The following is a 20596-nucleotide window of genomic DNA, read 5'->3' as shown; positions in this document are numbered from 1 at the left end:
AACATTTGAACAATTTTGATGACCGTTGCTACTTTAAGTTAACAACATCGGCTAATGTGTCCAACTTCGGTTGGAAAAGATGCACTGACTGCCTTTCCCAAGAGCAGTGGCAGCTTGCAAGCTTTCTTATAGTTAGCATAAGTCGTGTCATTAGCTTCTGCTAGCTCGTTAGCCTCCTTCACAGCCAACTGTCTCCTATCAAACAATGAGATAGCAAGTTAAGTGTTGGCTTTTCAAAATATATATGTTGTTGAAAACACAATTTCCCGATCAGTAGGGATATAATGAATTATGCTTTCTGCACTTATAATGCATATCAATGTTTTATAATGATACTATAACTACTTACGAGCAATTATAGCGAGTATTGTAAGGAACTATAATATAAGGAACTAAGTGTATTATACGGCATTATAAATGTACTTACTGTGTAAGACATTATATGTGTAAATCTCATAGAAAGTGTAACAAAATATTACATGTTGCTCCTGTAATTGGCTGTTATCGAGTCTTGGATGTGTATCACAATGGACTGTGCGGCTTTGACTAGACCACTCTTAGACATGAATGGTTTGCTTGTGTACCACAATAGCAATTTCATGGGGATCAGTGTATTGCTAGGTCTCAAACATGCAGTCTCATACTCTTTGCCTTAGCCTCTACCTTTGATGTTGCCAAGCAATGTTCGCAACTACAGACTGGCTGAACAAATGTTTGTCATTCTCTTTGGTGTATAAATATTGAAGGTGTGAAGCAAAGTGCAAGAGGGGAAAAATGGTCTTTGATTTGCGTGAGCGAACAGCAGGTACAGGGAATGGTGCGAACAGGGATGAACATGATCCGTGCCTACAAGTGTAGGATCTTAATTTGATCACCCTGTTGCAGTAGAACTTTAAACATTTAAAACATGTAATGTATCTGAGATTTAAAAGTTTTAAATATCAACCCCTACAAAAATGTCAATTTATTATAATCTACATAATTCACTGGTATAGCAAAATGGCTCAAATTAAGATCCTACACATTTAAAAGACTATGTCTGGCTTTAGCAAGGGGGTGACATCATCTAGCAGGCAGGCTGACTAATGGAAAATATGCTGAGCTCGCTGTTGACATAGCAACTGACACAACAGTAAAGAAGGTGAGATCCACAACCCAGATGTAAAATAAAACCAAAAATAAGTTGATGGTGAGGTGGTGACAATGTCCACAGAGCCAGGGTTCATAACTCTTCAGATTTCATAACAGCTTATAAAGAAGACTGTTCATGGGATAGTGTTGCATTACTTAGACATACAGTATCAGTACATAGTGTTCATTATGAAATGAGTTTCTGTGCTAGAGGCCAAGTACAAGCTAAAGGTGTAAAGGGCTTCAGACACTGATTTCACCTTCATATAAGCTATCAATAATGAAAAAAATCATATCCAACGGGAGTCTAATTGTCACGTTCGTTGTACAGAGGAGACCAAGGCGCAGTGTGATGTGAATACATGATACTTTAATGAAGACGAAGACCACTAAACAAACGTGACGCTATAATATACTGAGTGCAAACACAGGCAACTAGACATAGACAATAACCCACAAAATACCCAAAGCAGATGGCTGCCTAAATATGGTTCCCAATCAGAGACAACGATAAACAGCTGCCTCTAATTGAGAACCAATCTAGGCAACCATAGACATACATAAAACACCTAGATGGTGAACAACCCCATAAACATACAAAAACCCTAGACAGTACAAAAACACATACATCACCCAAGTCACACCAAAACACATACATCACCCACGTCACACCCTGACCTAAGAAAACAACGAATACTAAGGTCAGGGCGTGACACTAATATAGAGATAAACACCCATCTAGACAAAAAAAGACTTGAATAAAAAAGGAAACAACAATGATTTGTGATCTAGAAGGGTTTTATTAACCTTCAAGAGACCAGAACCTTTTGAAAACTTGATTACACTAAGTCTAACCACTAGCACCTTCTTTAGCAGTAAAAACACAAGTCAATAACGTGTAACAGACAATATAGGATCAAAGTATTGCACAGGATAAAATAACTATCATTTTTACTATTTTCTACATTGTAGAATAATAGTGAAGACTTGGCCTCCACAATCACCCGACCTCAACCCAAGACCCTTGAATGAGTGTGTCTAAACTTCTGACTGGTACTGTAAATATAATAACTGTTTCATCCATAATTGCACAGCTCATAAAGCATTCAGCAATTCATGGTACTACTAATTTAATAGGATTCTGACAAATGGTAATGATTCTAAATACATTTTTATACAGAGCAGCAAAGTCCATACTAATAATTATTATACACAGGAAGAATGAATTTGTGTTTCATACAGCACCTTGCAAGGAAACTTTGAGGCATAGTCAGATATCATTTTCTGATGAACTAAACAAACAAACAAATCGGAACCAGAAACGAAAGCTACAAATAATTTCACATTTATGCCATTCAGTACCTCTGTCAAAACAAGGTATTTCTGATGGAGCACCTTATTCCTTGAGCCTAACCCATCCGTGCTTTACTGTGCTTCAACAAGGCTATGGTAAAAGACCTGTTTATACAGTCTCTTATTAATCCCTCGCCTCCCCGCCCACCTGCTTACCGCTTTACATTTCGTTCTGCTGGCTCAGCACGTCGAAGGACATGATAATGGTCATGTCAGTGGAGCCCCCTCCACCCCCGCTGGCTGCCAGTTTGAGCTGGGACATGCTGGCCCCGGTGAACACCTCTCCCTCCCACACACGGCTCTTACTGAGCTGCAGCTCCATCAGCTGCTCTCCCACCACGCTCACCCTCTGGGCCCCAGGCACCCTGACCCTGAACAGCACCCAGGACAGGGGCTCCAGGAGACCCCCGCGGGGCTCAAACAGCACGCTGCCCCTCTGCCAGGCTGTGTAGGTGCAGGGGAACGGAGGCCAGCTGCTTCCTGAGCTGTTGCACAGCACAAAGTCACATAGCAGACTGAAGTCCTGGTCAGTGGAGGTTTTGGCGTAAAGGCCCAGCTTGTAGACTCCGGCCTCGGGTAGGGCCACGCTGATGGTCACTTTGCTGCTGTTGTAGGTGAAGAAGACGTGCCGGCAGAGTGGGTGCCCCAGTCTCTTGCATTGTTCCTTGAACAGCACAGCGTGGAGCTCCAGGTCTTGTTGGTTTTGGAAGGTAATGTTGCATTTGCCTTGCTGGGTGCTCACCAGCGCCCCCGTGTGGCTGAACTTGGAGAGGCCAGCGTCTTGCGTCCGGATGCCAGGCCCACAAGCAGTGCTAAGGGCAGGGGGAAAGAGCTCATTGAGGTTGATAGCGCCTCCTGTGCAGTGCAAGAGGAAGTTGCCTCCATTCTGGAAGCCGTCTTGGGGCCGCTCGTAGTTCCGAACAAACACAGACAACCGATAGTAACCTAGATAGGGACAGAGGACGTTACAGGTGAGGCGGTCAGATTGGATTTGAGTTGCCAGACACCTCTTGGCTATGGACGGGTCAAGATCTTTCTGGGTCAGTTCACACAGCATCATGAGTGGTCTGGAGGTGTGCAGGACAAGCTCGAAGGAGCCAGTCTCCGACACCGCAGCCTCTGCTCCGTTGCTGCACTTCTTCACCCCCAGGCTCTCTGCGCTCCGCTGCAGACCCCAGGACAAGAAGGGGTTCTCAGGGAGTTCTTTAGTTGGTTCCTGTTCTGGACACTCCACCAGGAGAGAGCAGACCCAGCTGAACGTCCCTGAGTTGTTGCCTGACCGGGCAAAGATCATGACGTCATACGTGCCACCTGTAGGGGGCAGCAGTCGTAACCTCATGCTCTCCCGGGTCACAGTGAGCAGGCCAGATGAGCTATTGACCGCTTTGGGTTCACAGCCGCTCCGCTGAGAGATCTGGTAGGTGAAGTCGACAGGCTTGGTGAACTTCATGGACACCGAGGCCTCACCATTTTCTGACCAGAAACAGAAACAGCAATTAGCAAAATCAACATATTGTACAGTATAGGCCTGAATGATGGTACCTCTTCAATGGTAACTCTTCAATGACATATTCATCTACAACTACTCTATGACTGTGAACTGTGAATAACTTCTGTGAACAGTGTCCACTTTCAACAATGTGTTAGCCTACCATTTATGTTGTATAATTCAACCTTGAGCACTAGTCTCCAGTTTTTTATGGACTATGCCGCCATTTTTGTTTTATATGGATGCGGGACTGACCTGTGACCAGCAGGAAGTGTTTGGGATGGAGGAGGGTCAGACCCAGTCTGTAGAACTCCGAGGTCTTTAGAACCCTCTTCTCAAACTCCTCCAATGGGATGGGATCGTCCAGAAGCTGCCACTCTTTCTCATCTGGACAGTGGGAGTTGATGAAGTCCTCAGGGTCTGTCAGGAAGTAGAAGTCATCGTACCTGGACGACAAGCAGAATAGCAGAAAAGCTAATGCTAATGCTAATCGAAAGTGACAAAGTTTGGGAGTAGTGTTTTTAAAATAAATTCCACAAGTACACTCTTTGATAAAAAGATGGTATCTAGAACCTAAAAGTTTTTTTTTGCTGTTCCCATAGCAGAACCCCTTGAAGAACCCTTTTTGGTTCCAGGTAGAACTCTTTTAGTTTCCATTGTAAAGCACTTTCCACATCTGGAACTAAAAAGTGTTCTACCTGGAACCGAAAAGTGTTATCATATGAGGACAGCCGGAGAATCCTTTTTGGAACTCTATTTTTACATGATTGTAGTGAGATAATTCCAGTCTTATTTGGCACTAGTACTGTTGTATGTATGGTCCTGTGGACCACCTTGTTAGAATTGGTCCATTACAAAAATAGCCTTTGTAATGAGTGGCAATCATCATTACTTGTTTTCATCATTATCAAGTAACACGGTTCTTGACATTCCATGCACAAATAACCCACAGGTTTATTTTAGAATAGCTAATCAGACACTAGTTCTTTGCTATTCTTAGTGATTCAATTGCATCTATTGGCAGCTTGTCAACATAATAAATGTTCTGTGCTCAACAGTATAGTATGTACTTAACTCTGTGCTAGCACAGTTACCAATCATGTAGGCCAATTGCTTTACTTGGAACTCATATTCACCTCTTAATAAAGGCCTTGTTGTCCATGTCTACTCTCCCTGCTCCCCAACATGCGTCCAGTAGATACCAGTGGCCTCCCAGTTTCACTGCGTTCCACATGTGGAGAGACTTGGTGTTTTGGTAGCTCTGGCCTTGCCTGTACCCAATACCTTTGCCATGGCCAGACACCTCTTGGCATTCGATTCCTGCCTCCCTGCAAATAAGCAGGAAACATGTAAGGGTGGAGTGCCTGATGTGTTTATTACTGACAATGGCATGCAATTTTAGACCACTCAATTGTCAATGTGTTTGGTGTTTTTATTTAATTTTTACAAATTATTTTTCAATGGACCAAATGCTGTCTTACTGGCACATCTGCATGCAGACGCTGGAGTACCCACAGCACACGCCCCGACCCGTCTCAATGACCCTTTCTGGGGAGCACAATTTGTCCGTCAGGCCAAGGTAGCCACTTACGTCGTACTCTGCAAAAAGAACCGCCCACCCCATAACATTTAGGGAAGGATATGTAGAGAATTATGCCACTATCTTGCATAACTCTAAATGTCACGATCAAGGTATTCTGCAATCAACTTCCCTGGAAAGACTCCATGTCTAACATTGGGACATGTGAAAAAAGACACAGTGTAACTTAAATTGAATTATAAGGATTTAATCCCCCACTATAACCACGAGACTGCTTGCCCATTTAATTAGATAACGAGGCCAATTATCACGTCAGACTGAAACTGTGCGGCTATTTCATTAACATTTCCAGTGGACCCAGAGTGAGATGAATGAATGTCTATTTTAATGAACGTCTGTCCTCGTTAGGTTGAACCGCAAGGTCCCATCCACCAACAGCTGATCCCTGTATATACGCAGTGGAAAGACCTTAGGGTAGCATTGTTAGGACAGCTGTGTAGGGATGGAAAGTTTGGGATGTATATCTGGTATGGTAAAGAGCCTAATGAGACCAACTCTTACCTTTTAGTATGGGGCTCTAGAGTAAAGCTCTCTGATGCACAGTGTTCTAAGTGGTGTTATGTTATTGGCAGGTTGCTGCAGTGTCGCTGCGCTGTCGTGAGTAAGCCGTGGGTTGGATAATTGAGAAGGTGTGTAGGAGTGTACGGCTGTTAAAAGTGTGTGTGTGTGTGTTACTGACCGATGTTGTGGCAGAGCCAGATCCAGATGGCTCTCAGTTTCTCCAGCTCATTCTGTGCTCCTTCTGTGATGGTCTGCGTGATGGTCTGGGAGATGGTCTGGGTGATGGTCGGAACTGAGAAGATCTTTTGACTGAGCAACTGGAAAACAAACAGGATTTATGGAGAAAAATAAACTTAAATGCACACACACACACACACACACACACACACACACACACACACACACACACACACACACACACACACACACACACACACACACACACACACACACACACACACTCACACACACACACTCACACACTCACACACACTCACTCAAGCATTTTAAGTGCACAAATATACAAAAGCATATACAAATATACACACGCACGCTGAGATGTACAAATACATACATAGACACACATACACATACACACACACACAGTGGTGTCCTACATGTACACACAAAAATAATACACTATTAGAAACAGACTTTTCCAGTATTGATGGCATGGTTATCCACACTGCTGAATACTTCTGTGGTGGCAAAGAGTTCCTTTTTGAGCTTTTTTTTTGAGACGCTTCCACTCTTCACTGTACTGGAGCTCTCCCTTGGTCTTGGCTGGAGTTTGGGCTTCACCGGGGCTGGTCCTTCCACATCCCTCTGTATGTCCCCCTCCTCCCTCCTCACTGTACTCTTCTTCACCACCCTGAGGGAGTAAGCAGCGCACTCATCTGACAGCTGTCGCTTGGTCATGGGTCTCTGGACCTCCAACTCCATGGCAGCCCATTTCTGAAACACAGAACTAGTCTTGGACTGGGCCGCACCGGCAACAGTTGCCACTGTCGTTTTGGTTGCTACGGTTGACGCTACAGTTTTGTGGCTTTTCATGATATTGCTGTTATTTAGTGACAGAACCTCCAGCTTCCACTCTTGCTGGACAACTGACGGACCTTTTTTGTCATCTGACGTTGTTTTTGAGGTGTCTTTAGAGTGGCCATCTTGGGGTTTGGAGGCTTTCTTTTCACCACTTTCCCCAGTTTTGACCTCCTGACCTGAGGCCTTCTGTGTGGCCTGAGGGTAGGACTCCTCCTCGGTCACTTTAGTGTTGTTGCTGTTGTTGCTGTTGTAGCAGTAGTGCTGTTGGTAATTGTTGGTAGGGAGGGGGCAATGGACGCTGCGGAGGTTGAGGGATCTCTTTTGGAAAGGGACCTCTACAGACCTCATGTGAAGAACATTGCCCATCGTTTCCAGTTTTGGTTATATCGGAGCAGAAAACTGAGAGAGAAAAATAACTGTTAATTAAAGACGCAATATTACTGATCCTGGGACACAGAGGTGTAAATAATAACACTGCAATAAGAGTGAAAGTTATTTGAATCTGCACCTCTGCACTGTGAAGTGAAGGGCAAATAATACTAAATTCAGACTGAACTTGGTATTTTCAAAAAAGACAATGGTGTAAAAAAGAAGGTTCACACTCAAGGCAATGCTGCTGGAGAAAAAATGTAGGCATCAAATTATACCTGAAAGCAGATGGTTGCTATTGATTGTGTGGGTAAATAGTAGCTTTACGATATCTACTTCCTCTATACATCTGTACTCATATGCCCTTCATACACACAAATATACTTCTGTAAACGCATCAAATAAATGACAGACGAAGTCATTACGAAGAGAGACCATGCTATTGCACTTGACATGTTAATTAAGGTAAAATACAAGTTTTCTCTGTGTGTTTCTGAAAATGTGACAGCAATATGTGAGTTGCAGATGATTTGTGCTGTGTGCAGACAATGTTGTCTTAGTGTGTGCTATGTTAATCATATACAGTAGCAGCAGTCTGTACAGTTAGTCTTATGTTAGTCTATGTTAGGGCTGGATTCAATCCATATCGCCGAGGTATCCTGGAAGATCAACATTAAAATGTATTGGTAACTTCCGATTGAGCTGACATATGCAGCGTTTACCGTGAATGCAGTTTCATTGCCTTTGTCAATCGCACTATAAAGTGGATCTTCAGCGCAACAGATTGAATTGAGCCCTTTGTCTTATCGCAGCAGCTTGCAGAGTTTCATGATAACCTCAAACTGAACTATACAGATAATAACTTGCAAATGAATCGTAATAATGCCCAGAAGTACACCATGTAGAAGTACACCATGTAGAAGCACACCATGTAGAAGCACACCATGCCTCATATTCAAGTGATGATCTCAATAAATCCTCAAAAATGGATTGGTAAGAGAGTAATGTATTTTTGTTGCGTTTAGGAAGATTAGTTTTCCCTCATGGTGTCAGCTAATGGGGATCCCAATAAAGATAAATTATTCCTACCTGGTGTTGATGCTTTGTCAGCAATGGTAAATCTGTCTGGGTGTCTGTCTGTGTTCTCTCCATCTATGTCTTGACAGATCTCACCTCCCGAACCTGTGTCTGTTTTATACTCTGTGTGTCTCTCCTCGGGGCTGGGATGTGTAGGGTTTCCACGGCGAGGGGATGACAGACCTAAAAATATACAAAGCAGCTGATAGAGACCAATGGCACAACTTTCCACGAGCGCTACCCTCCAGGGGTAGGGGTGGGCTGAGGGTCTGGAGCTGCAGAAGGGAGCCAAGGGGGGGCTCTGGGAAAGGTGTGAGATTTTGGGGAGGTTAGAGGTGAGCTGGGTTCATGCTAACACATTTTTTTGTTTGTTTACTTCAATTGTGGTACATTTGAAAGTACTGTATTTTAGGCTGACAGAGCTGTAGTTTTATCTGAGAAATGTTCCACGTGTGGGAGATAAACTCCATGAGTGGCAACATAAGTATGTTGAAAGCATTAGATTAGATTTTTATTTAGTCACACGCACACGGTCACCGATGTAGTTGCAGTGTACAGTGAAATACTTAAGATCCAAACTCCAACAGTGGAGGTGTGAATGAAACAAGAAAAATCTAATATAATAATAACAATACTTATAATATATACATATTTACAACTGTGACCATTATTCCGCCGTCTCCAGGAATTTGTTACAGTCGGGTGGAAAGTGAGTACCCCATACACATATTCATACTCCAATATTTCTGCCCAGGTGTATGACGTGATGCACAAAACAAACTGAGTAAGCACATTTGAGAAAAGCACTAGACAAAAAGAGAATGTTTTTTAGCAGCTCTAGGCGATGCGCCATCTGTTGGTGCCATCTTAGCCATTGAAGGTGTTACTGTTTGCTCAATATATATGGCTGCACACCCCACCCCTTGTCTTTGATGGAATTTAGGAGTTGTTACATCACAGGCTGCTAAGTGCCATTGCAGCAGTTGGTCCTGCAGCCACAACCAAGGTGGTCCATTGCAGAACATTTAGTATAACAGTGAGATAGTCCATTGGTAAGTGGAAGGTCCTTCGTTCAATCTGTCATCTACATTTAAATATCAAAGGTGCCCCCCCCCTTCTTACCTCAAGCATAAGTGACCAACTCCACTGTGATTTGTTAAGAAGACTGTGAAATGTTATTCATTGATAGTCCCTTGTACTTTCTACCTGTGGGGCCTGGCTGGCTTTGTGACAGTAACCACTCATGCTACACATCCCACAAAGCCTTACGAGTCTCTGTCACACCGTCTCATAGCTTCACATAGCATTTACGGTCTGTGTCCAGCAACCTCTGACTCTGAAGTGACTGACAAAACGACAAAACAACAACCTTGACGGTGAGATGAAAACTGAGAAGGAGCCGGGGGTCGTACTCATCACAGCGAATAGTGTTTTGGAAGGTAAGAGAGTGTATTGTGTATCTCACGGTCTACAACGACTTGATGATGGTTCAAGTACAATGATGATTAATACTATGAAACACTGGATATGGGTTATTTATGAAAGCTTGTTAATTGTCAGCAGTCAAGTTAGACATATGGACTGAGTTTGGAGTATTTTGATAAATGTTCAGGGGCGGACTGGGACATACTGTGTCTCAAAGCCATATAAAATATCTTGGTTGTAAAATAGTTGCTATTGAGTTGAATATTGGGAAATGCAAATTATACCTACAGAAAGCTGAGGCCCTCCTCTCTTCGACAGGGACATGGGGGCGAAGCTTCCAAGGCTGTGTTTTTCCTGTAATTGCATGTTACATGATCGGAACACATTTTTCCTGTGGATAATGCACTTTACTGTTTGACCAAATCATGGTTTTAGCCTCCCCCAAAAAAGGACGTTTTGAGTGAGGTGACAATGTAGAATGTATTTCTTCAACGTTTACAGGCACCCTTTCAGACCCCTGGGGGTACTTGGCCTATCCACAGTGGGTAGTTAAGAGAACATAGGCCTACTGGTAAAATGCACAGAGACATTGTGCAACAACAACAAAAAACTATTATCTTAAAGGTTCAGTCACCTTTTTTCATAGTTTTATTTTAATATAAAAAATATATTTTGGTTTGTTTGTGTCATCAACGAAAAAAATGGTGGGGGGGGGGCTCCTTATTATTTTCTATGTTTGGTTAGGTCAGGGTGTGACTCGGGTGGGAAAATGTTTTCTATTTCTTTGCTTTTGGCCATATGTGTTTCCCAATCAGAGGCAGCTGTCTATTGTTGTCTCTGATTGGGGATCACATATAAGTTGTCATTTTCCTTTTTGGTTTTGTGTGATCTTGTTTTCTGTATAGTTTCTTAGCCTTACAGAACTGTGCACTTTTTTGTTGTTGTTGTTGTTGTTGTGTTTGTTTGTTGCAGGTTTAGCACTAAAAAGTTTTACGTTCGTTGTGTTGTTTATTGGTTTTTGGTGGAACATGAATAGAGAAAATGTACGCCTACCACGCTGCACCTTGGTCCGGTCATTCTCCAAACGAGGAGTGTATCAGTAACAATAAAACCAAGCCAACACCTAGCTCCACTTTGAGCCTTTCTACATGGGTCTTCCGGTCCCTCTCTGCTAATGGACAGCTAAGCTGTTTACCGGCATATCCAACAAAAGAGAACAGAGATCCAACAGACTTGCCCTTATTGGGATCAGGTCTACGGCCAAGTAACATCCGGTAGGTTCCTGTCCAGTTGGGTTTAATTTCCCTCCCAGTATAAGGAGGGCCCTGCATGTCAGCTCTTGCTGCTCCAGACTAAAAAACAGATCTGGCCGAAGCCAGGTTAAAACAGCCACCACCTAACCTCCAAGCTAATTATATTCAGGTGTATGTAATTAGGCTCTTACCCTTCTGGGCCACCCTCTCTCCCAAGCAGAAATATACCGGCCTTCACACACCCACCCTCTCTCTCCATCACACTTGGTTTGTACCTGGAAATGAAAACTTTATTTCCAAAACGTTATATTCACCAATTTTTTTAGAATTGCTTATGGGTACCTTCGTGTGTGTGTGTAAAATATGACTGTTCTCAGATTTTTTTATTCAGATTGTATGTGTTATTTGCAAAATGCTATATATCCATTGTTTAGCTGGAATACACGGTTCATATCCTGCATATTTGACTGTGATATGTGCTTGTCTCACCTAGCTATCATAAGACGAATGCACTTCTGGATAAGAGCATCTGCTAAATGACAAAAATGTAAATGTTTTATGTACCGATCGTAACATTATGACTAGAACTACTCTTTAGTGAAGGAGGGAAAAGAGGTACAACATACTATTTGGAGTCGCACGGTTGAAGGATCTACAATCATGCCTGACAAGGCCAATGAAATCTGCGCCTCACTGGAAGCCCGCCTTCCACAGGTGAGAAGCGTGAGGCTTGGATTCATTCCTTCAATTTAATACCGCTCTTCGACAAGCCCAGGGGCTAAACATGTGTTGTACCTAATTTCCCATCCGTAAAGATCTACATCGCCCCCTGCCAATAATGTCCCATACCTGAGAGAACTTCCACTCCTGAGAGAGATGGTCCAACCTAGATAAAAGATCTGCATCCTCCAAAGCGAAAGCATGTGCGCACTGCTCTCCAGCAATAGGGAGAGAGCCAAGGTTAGGAGGGAGGCAGTCTCTCCCCATCTGTTGATGCATGCCACCAGCCGGCCCAACAAAAACTCTGGATAATCTGTCGTGATCACCTTGCAGGATACAACTCAGCCCATAGGAGCCCCCTGACAATAACAGAGGGTCCCACCACTGGGTCATGGCCCGTAGGCCTAACAGAGACACCTGAAGTGATTGGCTAAGGCTGCGAGATGCGTCCAGGTGAGGGGCTAGCACAGTATCAACAATAGCCACACAGGAATGACTTCCTCACAGAAGCCATCTTCCCCAGTAGGCATAGGCAGTGGCGTAAGCGCACAGTGTTACCCAGCCAAAATGTGGCTAAAAAAGCCATAACCCGGACACCCTCCGTGGGGATAGAAAAGCGTGATACGCGAGTGAGTCTAGCTCGAGACCCAGAAACAGAATGCACTGAGCTGGAGTCAGACAGCTCTTATTCTGGTTTCTTATGAAGCCTAGAGACGAAATATGGGACAGTAGCATGGATGTGTGTAACAATGCTTGCCCCCTCGACTCCACCGCCACCAGCCAATCGCTGTAACAGCCAGCGGCTCGTGAGCATTCTGAGCATGTAGACTCTGAGGTACTTGCTGAGGGCACTTAGGTCTAGAACACAATGCAAAGTCCCGCCTCTTTTCGTCACCATGAATACCGGCTGTACCAGCAGTCCCAGATCTTCCACATAGCAACCACTTGGATTGCCTGCTTCTGGAGAAGGGAGGATATTTCCTCAAAACAGGCTCTGACGCCTCATGAACAGTCGATATGATGACGCTGCAGAAGTGTGCGGGACACACAACAAATTGTAGCCTGTACCCTGACATCACTGTTAGCATGATCCAGGGCGACACTGCGCATGCGCTCCATTGGTCGGAGCAGACAGCGAGACTCCTGTGAAGTACCATCTGATGGGGCGGGATGCCACCTTGTGGACTGGGAGATATTGGTTCTTCTTCCATTTCAACCACTCTTGAAAACCACGTGTCAGAGCATGGAGAAGGAACACTTTTCATAGAACTCATATACGGGAGACAACACTTTTAACACCTGTGAACACTGTGGAACTCAGTTGAATCAACTGTGTTTATGTGGCAAGGTTTGCCTAAAGCACGGCCCACTCTTGGTACACGGGCTCCGGCGATCAGTGCCGTACCCCGATTGGCCATGCCACTTGGGGGTACTGTTGTCACAACTAACCTCACTCAGTTTAGGTGGTAAGATGCGTTCAGGTAACCCGGCTGGAACCCAGTGCTGGACCGCACACATAAAAAATAGACCCAGAGAAAAAACGTTATTATGGAGGTTACCCTACCGACCAGTCATGGGTACTGGTGACAAAGAGCCTTGTAACCTAGCTGGGAATGGGACAGACAGCTCTGAAAAATGTACCCTTTCTGTTGTAACAGACATGGGCGATTTGTAATTGAATTGAATTCCCAGGAATGAAAAGCGTTGAACTGGAGACAGACAGCTTATTTGGGGGCTCATATAACCACAGAGACTGCGTGTGGGATAATAGGGTGGTCGTATCCAACTCTGCTCCTTTCCTCAACTCCGCTACCAACAACTAATCGCCTATAGAGCCAATAAACTGTACCACTAGACACCTCATAGGGACTAATGAGCTACAGGCAGGAATCCACAAGGAATCCCAATAATGAGCCACCAATGGGGGAGGGGCGCCCCCTTGTGGACAGTGACCCAACTTGTCACTTTCACTCTGGGGAGAATGATATACCCCTTGAATTTTTTAAGTATATTTTTTCATTTAACCTTTATTTAACTGTGAACCCTGTGAAGACTGTGGAATGTGGAGTAACAGAGGGGGCAGCAATAAACATGGACAAGCGTCCAACATACGCTGTGCTTCCCTGAGACTGTATAGGCTGCATGAAGCCTGGCACCTTTACGGGCACAGGGGGCTCTGGCAATGGCTGACATAGTACCTTGTTTGCCAAACATGGGGGGCATTTTTGTCACATTGTTTTCTGCCGGAGGGGCACACGGGTCACCTAGACCCGTGCCAAGGCCTCTTGCTCCAGGGTCAGCCCAGCCAAGTGCTCGGGGGACTGCTTCTTTATCAGAGGTGCATGCCAACCCCGTTTCCTTCACTGCCATAACGCTTGGGGAAATCTTGCAAGTTTCACTTGCTCTAAGTTAAGCATGCTAGCTGAAGTTAGTCAGCATAAGCTAGGCTATCTAGCCTCTTTGACCACAGCATGGCCCGTTTAGAATACCTTATTTTTAATTGATTTTTAAAATTTTACCCCCTTTTTTCTCCCCAATTTCGTGGTATCCAATTGTTAGTTACTACTATCTTGTCTCATCGCTAGATCGCTCCTGTACGGGCTCGGGAGAGATGAAGGTTGAAAGTCATGCGTCCTCCGATACACAACCCAACCAAGCCGCACTGCTTCTTAACACAGCGCGCATCCAACCCGGAAGCCAGCCGCACCAATGTGTCATAGGAAACACCGTGCACCTGGCAACCTTAGTTAGCGTGCACTGCGTCCGGCCCGCCACAGGAGTCACTGGTGCGCGATGAGACAAGGATATCCCTGTCACTGCATCCCCCACGCCCGTACGGGAGCGATGTAGCTCCCTAACCAGGACGACACTATGCCAATTGTGCGTCGCCCCACGGACCTCCCGGTCGCGGCCGGTTACGACAGAGCCTGGGCGCAAACCCAGAGTCTCTGGTGGCTCTTAACCACTGCGCCACCCGGGAGGCCCCGTTTAGAATAACTTAACAACTTAAATCTCTGTATACTAAACAGGAGAGCTACCCCAGAAAATCCATCGTGGGCAGGTAGGAATAGCTAGTAATAGCTAGCTCACCTCGACGAGTTACCCTGGCTAGCACGCTATGCAGCCCTCGTTTAGCTAGTCTGGTCTCAAAAGTCCACTTTGGACCAGATCCATTCATCAAGAAGTCTGGGAAGAGAGGCAAGCTGTGCTTGACCGAGGTGGCAGGGGGTACCCACCAAACCTGGCCGCCCTCTGTCTTCAACTAGACTTCAACTAGACCCCCACCCCCAGGCAGCCACCGCATCCCCCACACCCAGGCAGCCACCGCATCCCCCACACCCAGGCAGCCACCGCATCCCCCACACCCAGGCAGCCACTGCATCCCCCACGCCCAGGCAGCCACTGCATCCCCCACGTCCAGGCAGGCACCGCATCCCCCACGCCCAGGCAGCCACCGCATCCCCCACGCCCAGGCAGCCACTGCATCCCCCACGCCCAGGCAGCCACTGCATCCTGCCCAGGCAGCCAGCGCATCCCCCACACCCAGGCAGCCACTGCAGGTCCCACCCCCAGGCAGCCACTGCATCCCCACGCCCAGGAAGCCACCGCATCCCTCACACCCAGGCAGCCACCGCATCCCCCACACCCAGGCAGCCACTGCATCCCCCACACCCAGGCAGCCACTGCATCCCCCACACCCAGGCAGCCACTGCATCCCCCACGCCCAGGCAACCACTGCATCCCGCCCAGGCAGCCAGCGCATCCCCCACACCCAGGCAGCCACTGCAGGTCCCACCCCCAGGCAGCCACCGCATCCCCCACGCCCAGGCAGCCACCGCAGCTTGCCATTTGCTAATCTGTAAAGGGTATGGAGAGTCACATATCCCGTTAACAATTCTGTAGCTACAGTATGTGCTATTCTGAAGTTTTGTCTGAATCAGATCATCTTGATGGGAACATTTTAAACTGATTTATTTGAAAGACATTTTAAAAAGCATACAGTGATTTCCGAACAAAGGAATGGACACGGAGTGAATCATGCGGTCATAAATCTCCATATACTGCCCTCATTTTTTTTTGTATTCCTGTACTGAACACAATCATATTACAGTATGGAATGAAAAAGTACCTGAACTGTAGAACATATTCAAACAATCTTATTCACTGCGGGGAGTATAGTTGTTTTTTGACTTATCCAGGAAAGACAAGTACTGTAGTTGATTAAGGCCTAGTGTTATTGTCAGTGTTTGACCACCTCATTCAGACTTTGGTATGATTTGTGATTTAAGATCATTGAGTCCCTCCGTGTGTGTGCATATTTAGTTTCAAGTTTCTATTAAATTGTTAACTGGATTGTTGATCTAACATGAGTTCAATCTGTACTTGACCATGCACCCAGTTAAAATAAAATAGCTTTATTTGTCCAGAGGGAATTTGGTTATACATTTGTAGCTCCAGTTCAGTAAATGATTTCACTGTTTACATTCCTCCAGTGAGTTGTTATGATGACATGGCACAGGGGTAGAGCTTTCCTCTTTTGTTCTCTATTGCTCCTCTATTCTTCCTTAAGCGAGGGGGGGGGCTGATAGCATGACGAAGCCCCATTAGACCAACTCCTTGAATGGCCTACTCCTTGAAGTTTGCGGTTGTCTTAGGCGATACAGATTGAATTGTACCCAAGGTTTGAAATTAGAGAGCATGCAGAAGCCATTTCAATTGTTTTTTCTTTTTTTTCTATATTTGTATTGGAAATATGAGAGCATACAATTTACAATTGTTTACAAATATATATATATTTTTTATAGTAGTATTCCAGACAGTGTTTCTCCCAGTTTGTCTGTACTGGACATGGAATTTGTTTCATGTCTTACAGTAGCTATTGTGTGAAAAACTTTGTCCCTGCAATGAACCCGCTGACCATGCACCATGGTTCACAAACATCACCAATCAGTGCCCCTGGGGCGGCAGGGTAGCCTAGTGGTTAGAGCGTTGGACTAGTAATCGGAAGGTTGCAAGTTCAAACCCCTGAGCTGACAAGGTACAAATCTGTCGTTCTACCCCTGAACAGGCAGTTAACCCACTGTTCCTAGGCCGTCATTGAAAATAAGAATTTGTTCTTAACTAACTTGCCTGGTTAAATAAAGGTAAAAAAATAATTTTAAAAAAGCTATTAAAGCTGCAATATGTAACTTTTTGCGCGACCCGATCAAATTCACATAGAAATGTAAGTTATTGATCTGTCATTCTCATTGAAAGCAAGTCTAAGAGGCGGTTGTCACACCCTGACCTTAGTATTCTTTGTTTTCCTTGTTATTTTGGTTAGGTCAGGGTGTGACATGGGTGATGTATGTGTTTTTTGGTTTTGTATGTTTATGGTCTCTTTTCTAGGAATAGTGTATGTCTATGGTTGCCTAGATTGGTTCTCAATTAGAGGCAGCTGTCTATCTTTGTCTCTGATTGGGAACCATATTTAGGCAGCCATATTCTGTGGGTACTTTGTGGGTGATAGTTTCCTGTCTTTGTGTTCTCTGCACCAGATAGGACTGTTTCAGACAAAGAGGAGGAAATCAGCTGTGACAGAATCACCCACCAAAACAGGACCAAGCAGCGTTGTGACAGGCAGTGGCAGGAGGAGCAGCGCAATCAGGACTATTGGACTTGGGAGGAAATACTGGATGGAGATGGACCCTGGACACAGCCGGGGGAATATCGCCGCCCCAAGGCAGAGCTTAGAGGCAGCCAAAGCAGAGAGGCGGCGGTTTGAAGAGGCAGCACGGAAGCAGGGCTGGAAGCCCGAGAGTCAGCCCCCAAAATTTCTTGGGGGGGCACACAGGAAGTATGGCGAAGCCAGGTAGGAGACCTGCGCCAACTTCCTGTGCTTACCGGAGAGCGAGAGGGACCGGGCAGGCACCGTGTTACGGTGCGGTACATACCAGCTCCTCGTATCGGCGGGGCTAGAGTGGGCATCGAGCCAGGTGCCTTGAAGCCAGCTCTATGCATCTGATCTCCAGTGCGTCTCCTTGGGCCGGCGTACATGGCACCAGCCTTACGCATGGTGTCCCCGGTTCGCATGCACAGCCCAGTGCGGGCTATTCCACCTCGCCGCACTGGCAGGGCAACCGGGAGCATTCAACCAGGTTCAACCAAAACTTCCGTCTTCAACTGTATATATATATATACACACATTTGTTTACCTACAAGAGTGTACTAAACAGAATCAATTAATAGTATTGTATCGGGGGCTCCAGTCCGCCTGCACGGTCCGGTCTATCGAGTGCCACCTCCACGCACCAGCCCTCCGGTGGCAGCCCTCCGCACCAGGCTTCCTGTGCGTGTCCAGAGCCCAGTACTCCCTGTTCCTCCTCCCCGCACTCTCCCTGAGGTGCGTGTCCTCGGCCCAGTACCACCAGCGCCGGCACCAGCGCCGCTAGAGTCTTCCGCCTGTCCAGAGCCGCTAGAGTCTTCCGCCTGTCCAGAGCTGCTAGAGTCTCCCGCCTGTCCAGAGCTGCTAGAGTCTCCCGCCTGTCCAGAGCTGCTAGAGTCTCCCGCCTGTCCAGAGCTGCTAGAGTCTCCCGCCTGTCCAGAGCTGCTAGAGCCGTAGCGAGTATTTGTGTAGTGTTCACGTTATCGTCTTTCATTAAACATGTTGAACACGAACTACGCTGCATTTTGGTCCGATCCCTGCTACACCTCCTCTTCAGACGAAGAGGAGGAAATCAGCCGTGACAGCGGTATATCTGTTCTATGTGTGCTATTTCCATGCTTCCTTTTCGTTATGTTTAGTTTTTGCGTCTTTTGCTTTGGGGTTTGGTACACTAGCTTCAAACAGCTGAAAATACAATATTAGCCGTTTTTGAAAATATATTTCACAGTGGTTTAGATGGTACAATTTCTGCATATTGCACCTTTAAAGAGCGACTGCCTTTAAAAAGCAAGGAACCCCTTTGGAAACAGCCTATGAGTCAGAAACAGTTATTCTAGTGTCAAAATTGAGTATATAGTGTAAATAGGATAATTTGATCATAAAGTCACTCTGCAAAAATTGAGTTTGGAACATCCATGTGTCACAACAGGTAAATTAAGGTTGGGTTTGATTTGAAGATGTCCATCAGCCCACTAACATGGGCTGAACATCTGCGGTCATTTCTATCTATCTAATAGCTTAGCCAGAATTCAGTGGCTCTTTAAGGCTCCTGCACAGAGCCTTTGTACATGTGACTCTGCAACTACTACTGTAAACAGTATAATTTTCACTGTATGTTAGCAAATAGTGTCATGTATATGTTTTAATTTATGTGTTTGAGCTGATCTTGGACCTAGCGGTATCCCACTTTGGGTGAGGTTATATGAAGGTAACATTTAATATCCATACAGACATGCCAGATATGAGCAGAGAATACTTTTTAATTGGAGTAATGAACAGCCAGTTTTCTGGTTAAGATCACGACAGATCAGTTACACACTCTAGTAAGGCTGTTCCCTATTGGTCCACAAGATGGTGCTGTGTTGATGTGATATGGGGTCTCTGCCTCCCTTTCCCTCCAGCACACAGTCCGACTCCACAGCTCAGCTGCATATGGGTGTCAGATAAAATTGCCTCTCGAGCCTGATCTTGGGTCAGTTTAGCATTTTCCCCACTAATGGTTAGTGTTAGGATTGGAGGAGGGGAGCCTCTGTATGAAAGCTTATATTTTAATTGATTACTCTGACTGGGAGTGGTATGTTACCCATTTATCCAAAATGCTTAAGGTTGAATGCTCAAGTGCATGTCAACAAAAATTGGAGGGTGCAAAATTCTCCATGAACCGGAGGTCTTGTGTAAATCAACTGTCCGTCATACAGTCCTACATTTGAATGATCTCCCACATGAAAAAATTATACAGTTTACTATAGAATACTACAGTACTTACTACAGAATTATATAGTAAACTGTAGTATACTGTAGAATAATATAATACACACTTTAGTATCCCTCAACCATGTTATACAATAGTAAACACTACAGTATTATCAGCAAAAAAGCACTGTAGTAAATATTACAGTAATATCTGCAAAAACACCACAGTCAACAAAAACACACTGCTTTAGCTATAGTAAATACTACAGTATTTAATATGTATATGCTATTCCCAATCCCCTCACAATTTGTGCCACCCATAAGCGTGAAACCTACAGCAACCATTACACGTAAAATATTTCAAGAGATTCAGAGATCTTTATATTTATCTATATTTTAAGGGGTTTTCATTATTCGCTCTTCTATAAATCCGTAAACTTAATGTATATCCTGCAGAACCTTGTCTTCTCAAGCTCAGACAGCTTGTATAGTTCAGAGCTACCGTTGTAAGGTGCTGCTCCAGACCCCTGGCTTTAGCCTCAGGCTACATCACACTTGGCAACAGAAACCAGCAATGAAACCACATGCACAGAGGTAACACAGTGCCTTTCCCACCTTATTACGATGCCTATAGCATCTCATCGAGAGGCTTTACTATCTAGACTTGTTTGGCATCGGTCTATTAACACACATGCAATCTTTGTACTATCTGAAATGAAAGTTTACTGTGAGCCTACGGTGTATTGCGGAACTGCCTTTGATGTCAATTTAAAAAGTTTTACAAGGTTTGTAACCTTTGC

General features: G+C 45.1%; 2 protein-coding genes across 5 annotated transcripts in view; one reads left to right on the top strand and one right to left on the bottom strand.

Moving 5' to 3' along the window:
- Positions 1-1481: 1481 nt before the first annotated feature.
- Positions 1482-8711, bottom strand: ky (kyphoscoliosis peptidase). 3 transcript variants are annotated; one of them, XM_020452964.2, is made up of 7 exons: positions 8574-8677; positions 6729-7514; positions 6253-6391; positions 5455-5572; positions 5110-5301; positions 4229-4419; positions 1482-3957 (listed from the first exon to the last, which is right to left on the bottom strand). In XM_020452964.2, exons 2-7 carry the CDS (start codon positions 7479-7481, stop codon positions 2645-2647), a joined length of 2706 nt encoding a protein of 901 aa, XP_020308553.1. In that variant the 5' UTR covers positions 7482-7514; positions 8574-8677; the 3' UTR covers positions 1482-2644. The 3 variants fall into 3 exon arrangements, with proteins under 3 accessions (XP_020308553.1, XP_020308555.1, XP_020308554.1); XM_020452965.2 differs by having other exon boundaries at positions 1752-3957; positions 5455-5521; XM_020452966.2 differs by lacking the exon at positions 6729-7514 and having other exon boundaries at positions 8574-8711.
- Positions 8712-9794: 1083 nt separating this feature from the next.
- Positions 9795-20596, top strand: part of LOC109864905 (sodium bicarbonate transporter-like protein 11) — a 40602-nt gene continuing 29800 nt past the window's right edge. For both annotated transcript variants that reach the window (XR_002251511.2, XM_020452967.2), the window contains exon 1: positions 9795-10000. Coding sequence is in view for 1 of the 2 variants with exons in the window: in XM_020452967.2 (XP_020308556.1) it covers positions 9943-10000 (58 nt within the window). In the remaining variant the exon portion in view is untranslated. The remainder of the gene's footprint in view (positions 10001-20596) is intronic.

Source organism: Oncorhynchus kisutch, linkage group LG19 (genome assembly GCF_002021735.2).
Source record: "Oncorhynchus kisutch isolate 150728-3 linkage group LG19, Okis_V2, whole genome shotgun sequence".
Lineage (NCBI taxonomy): Eukaryota > Metazoa > Chordata > Actinopteri > Salmoniformes > Salmonidae > Oncorhynchus > Oncorhynchus kisutch.
This window is presented reverse-complemented; position numbering and strand designations above follow the sequence as displayed.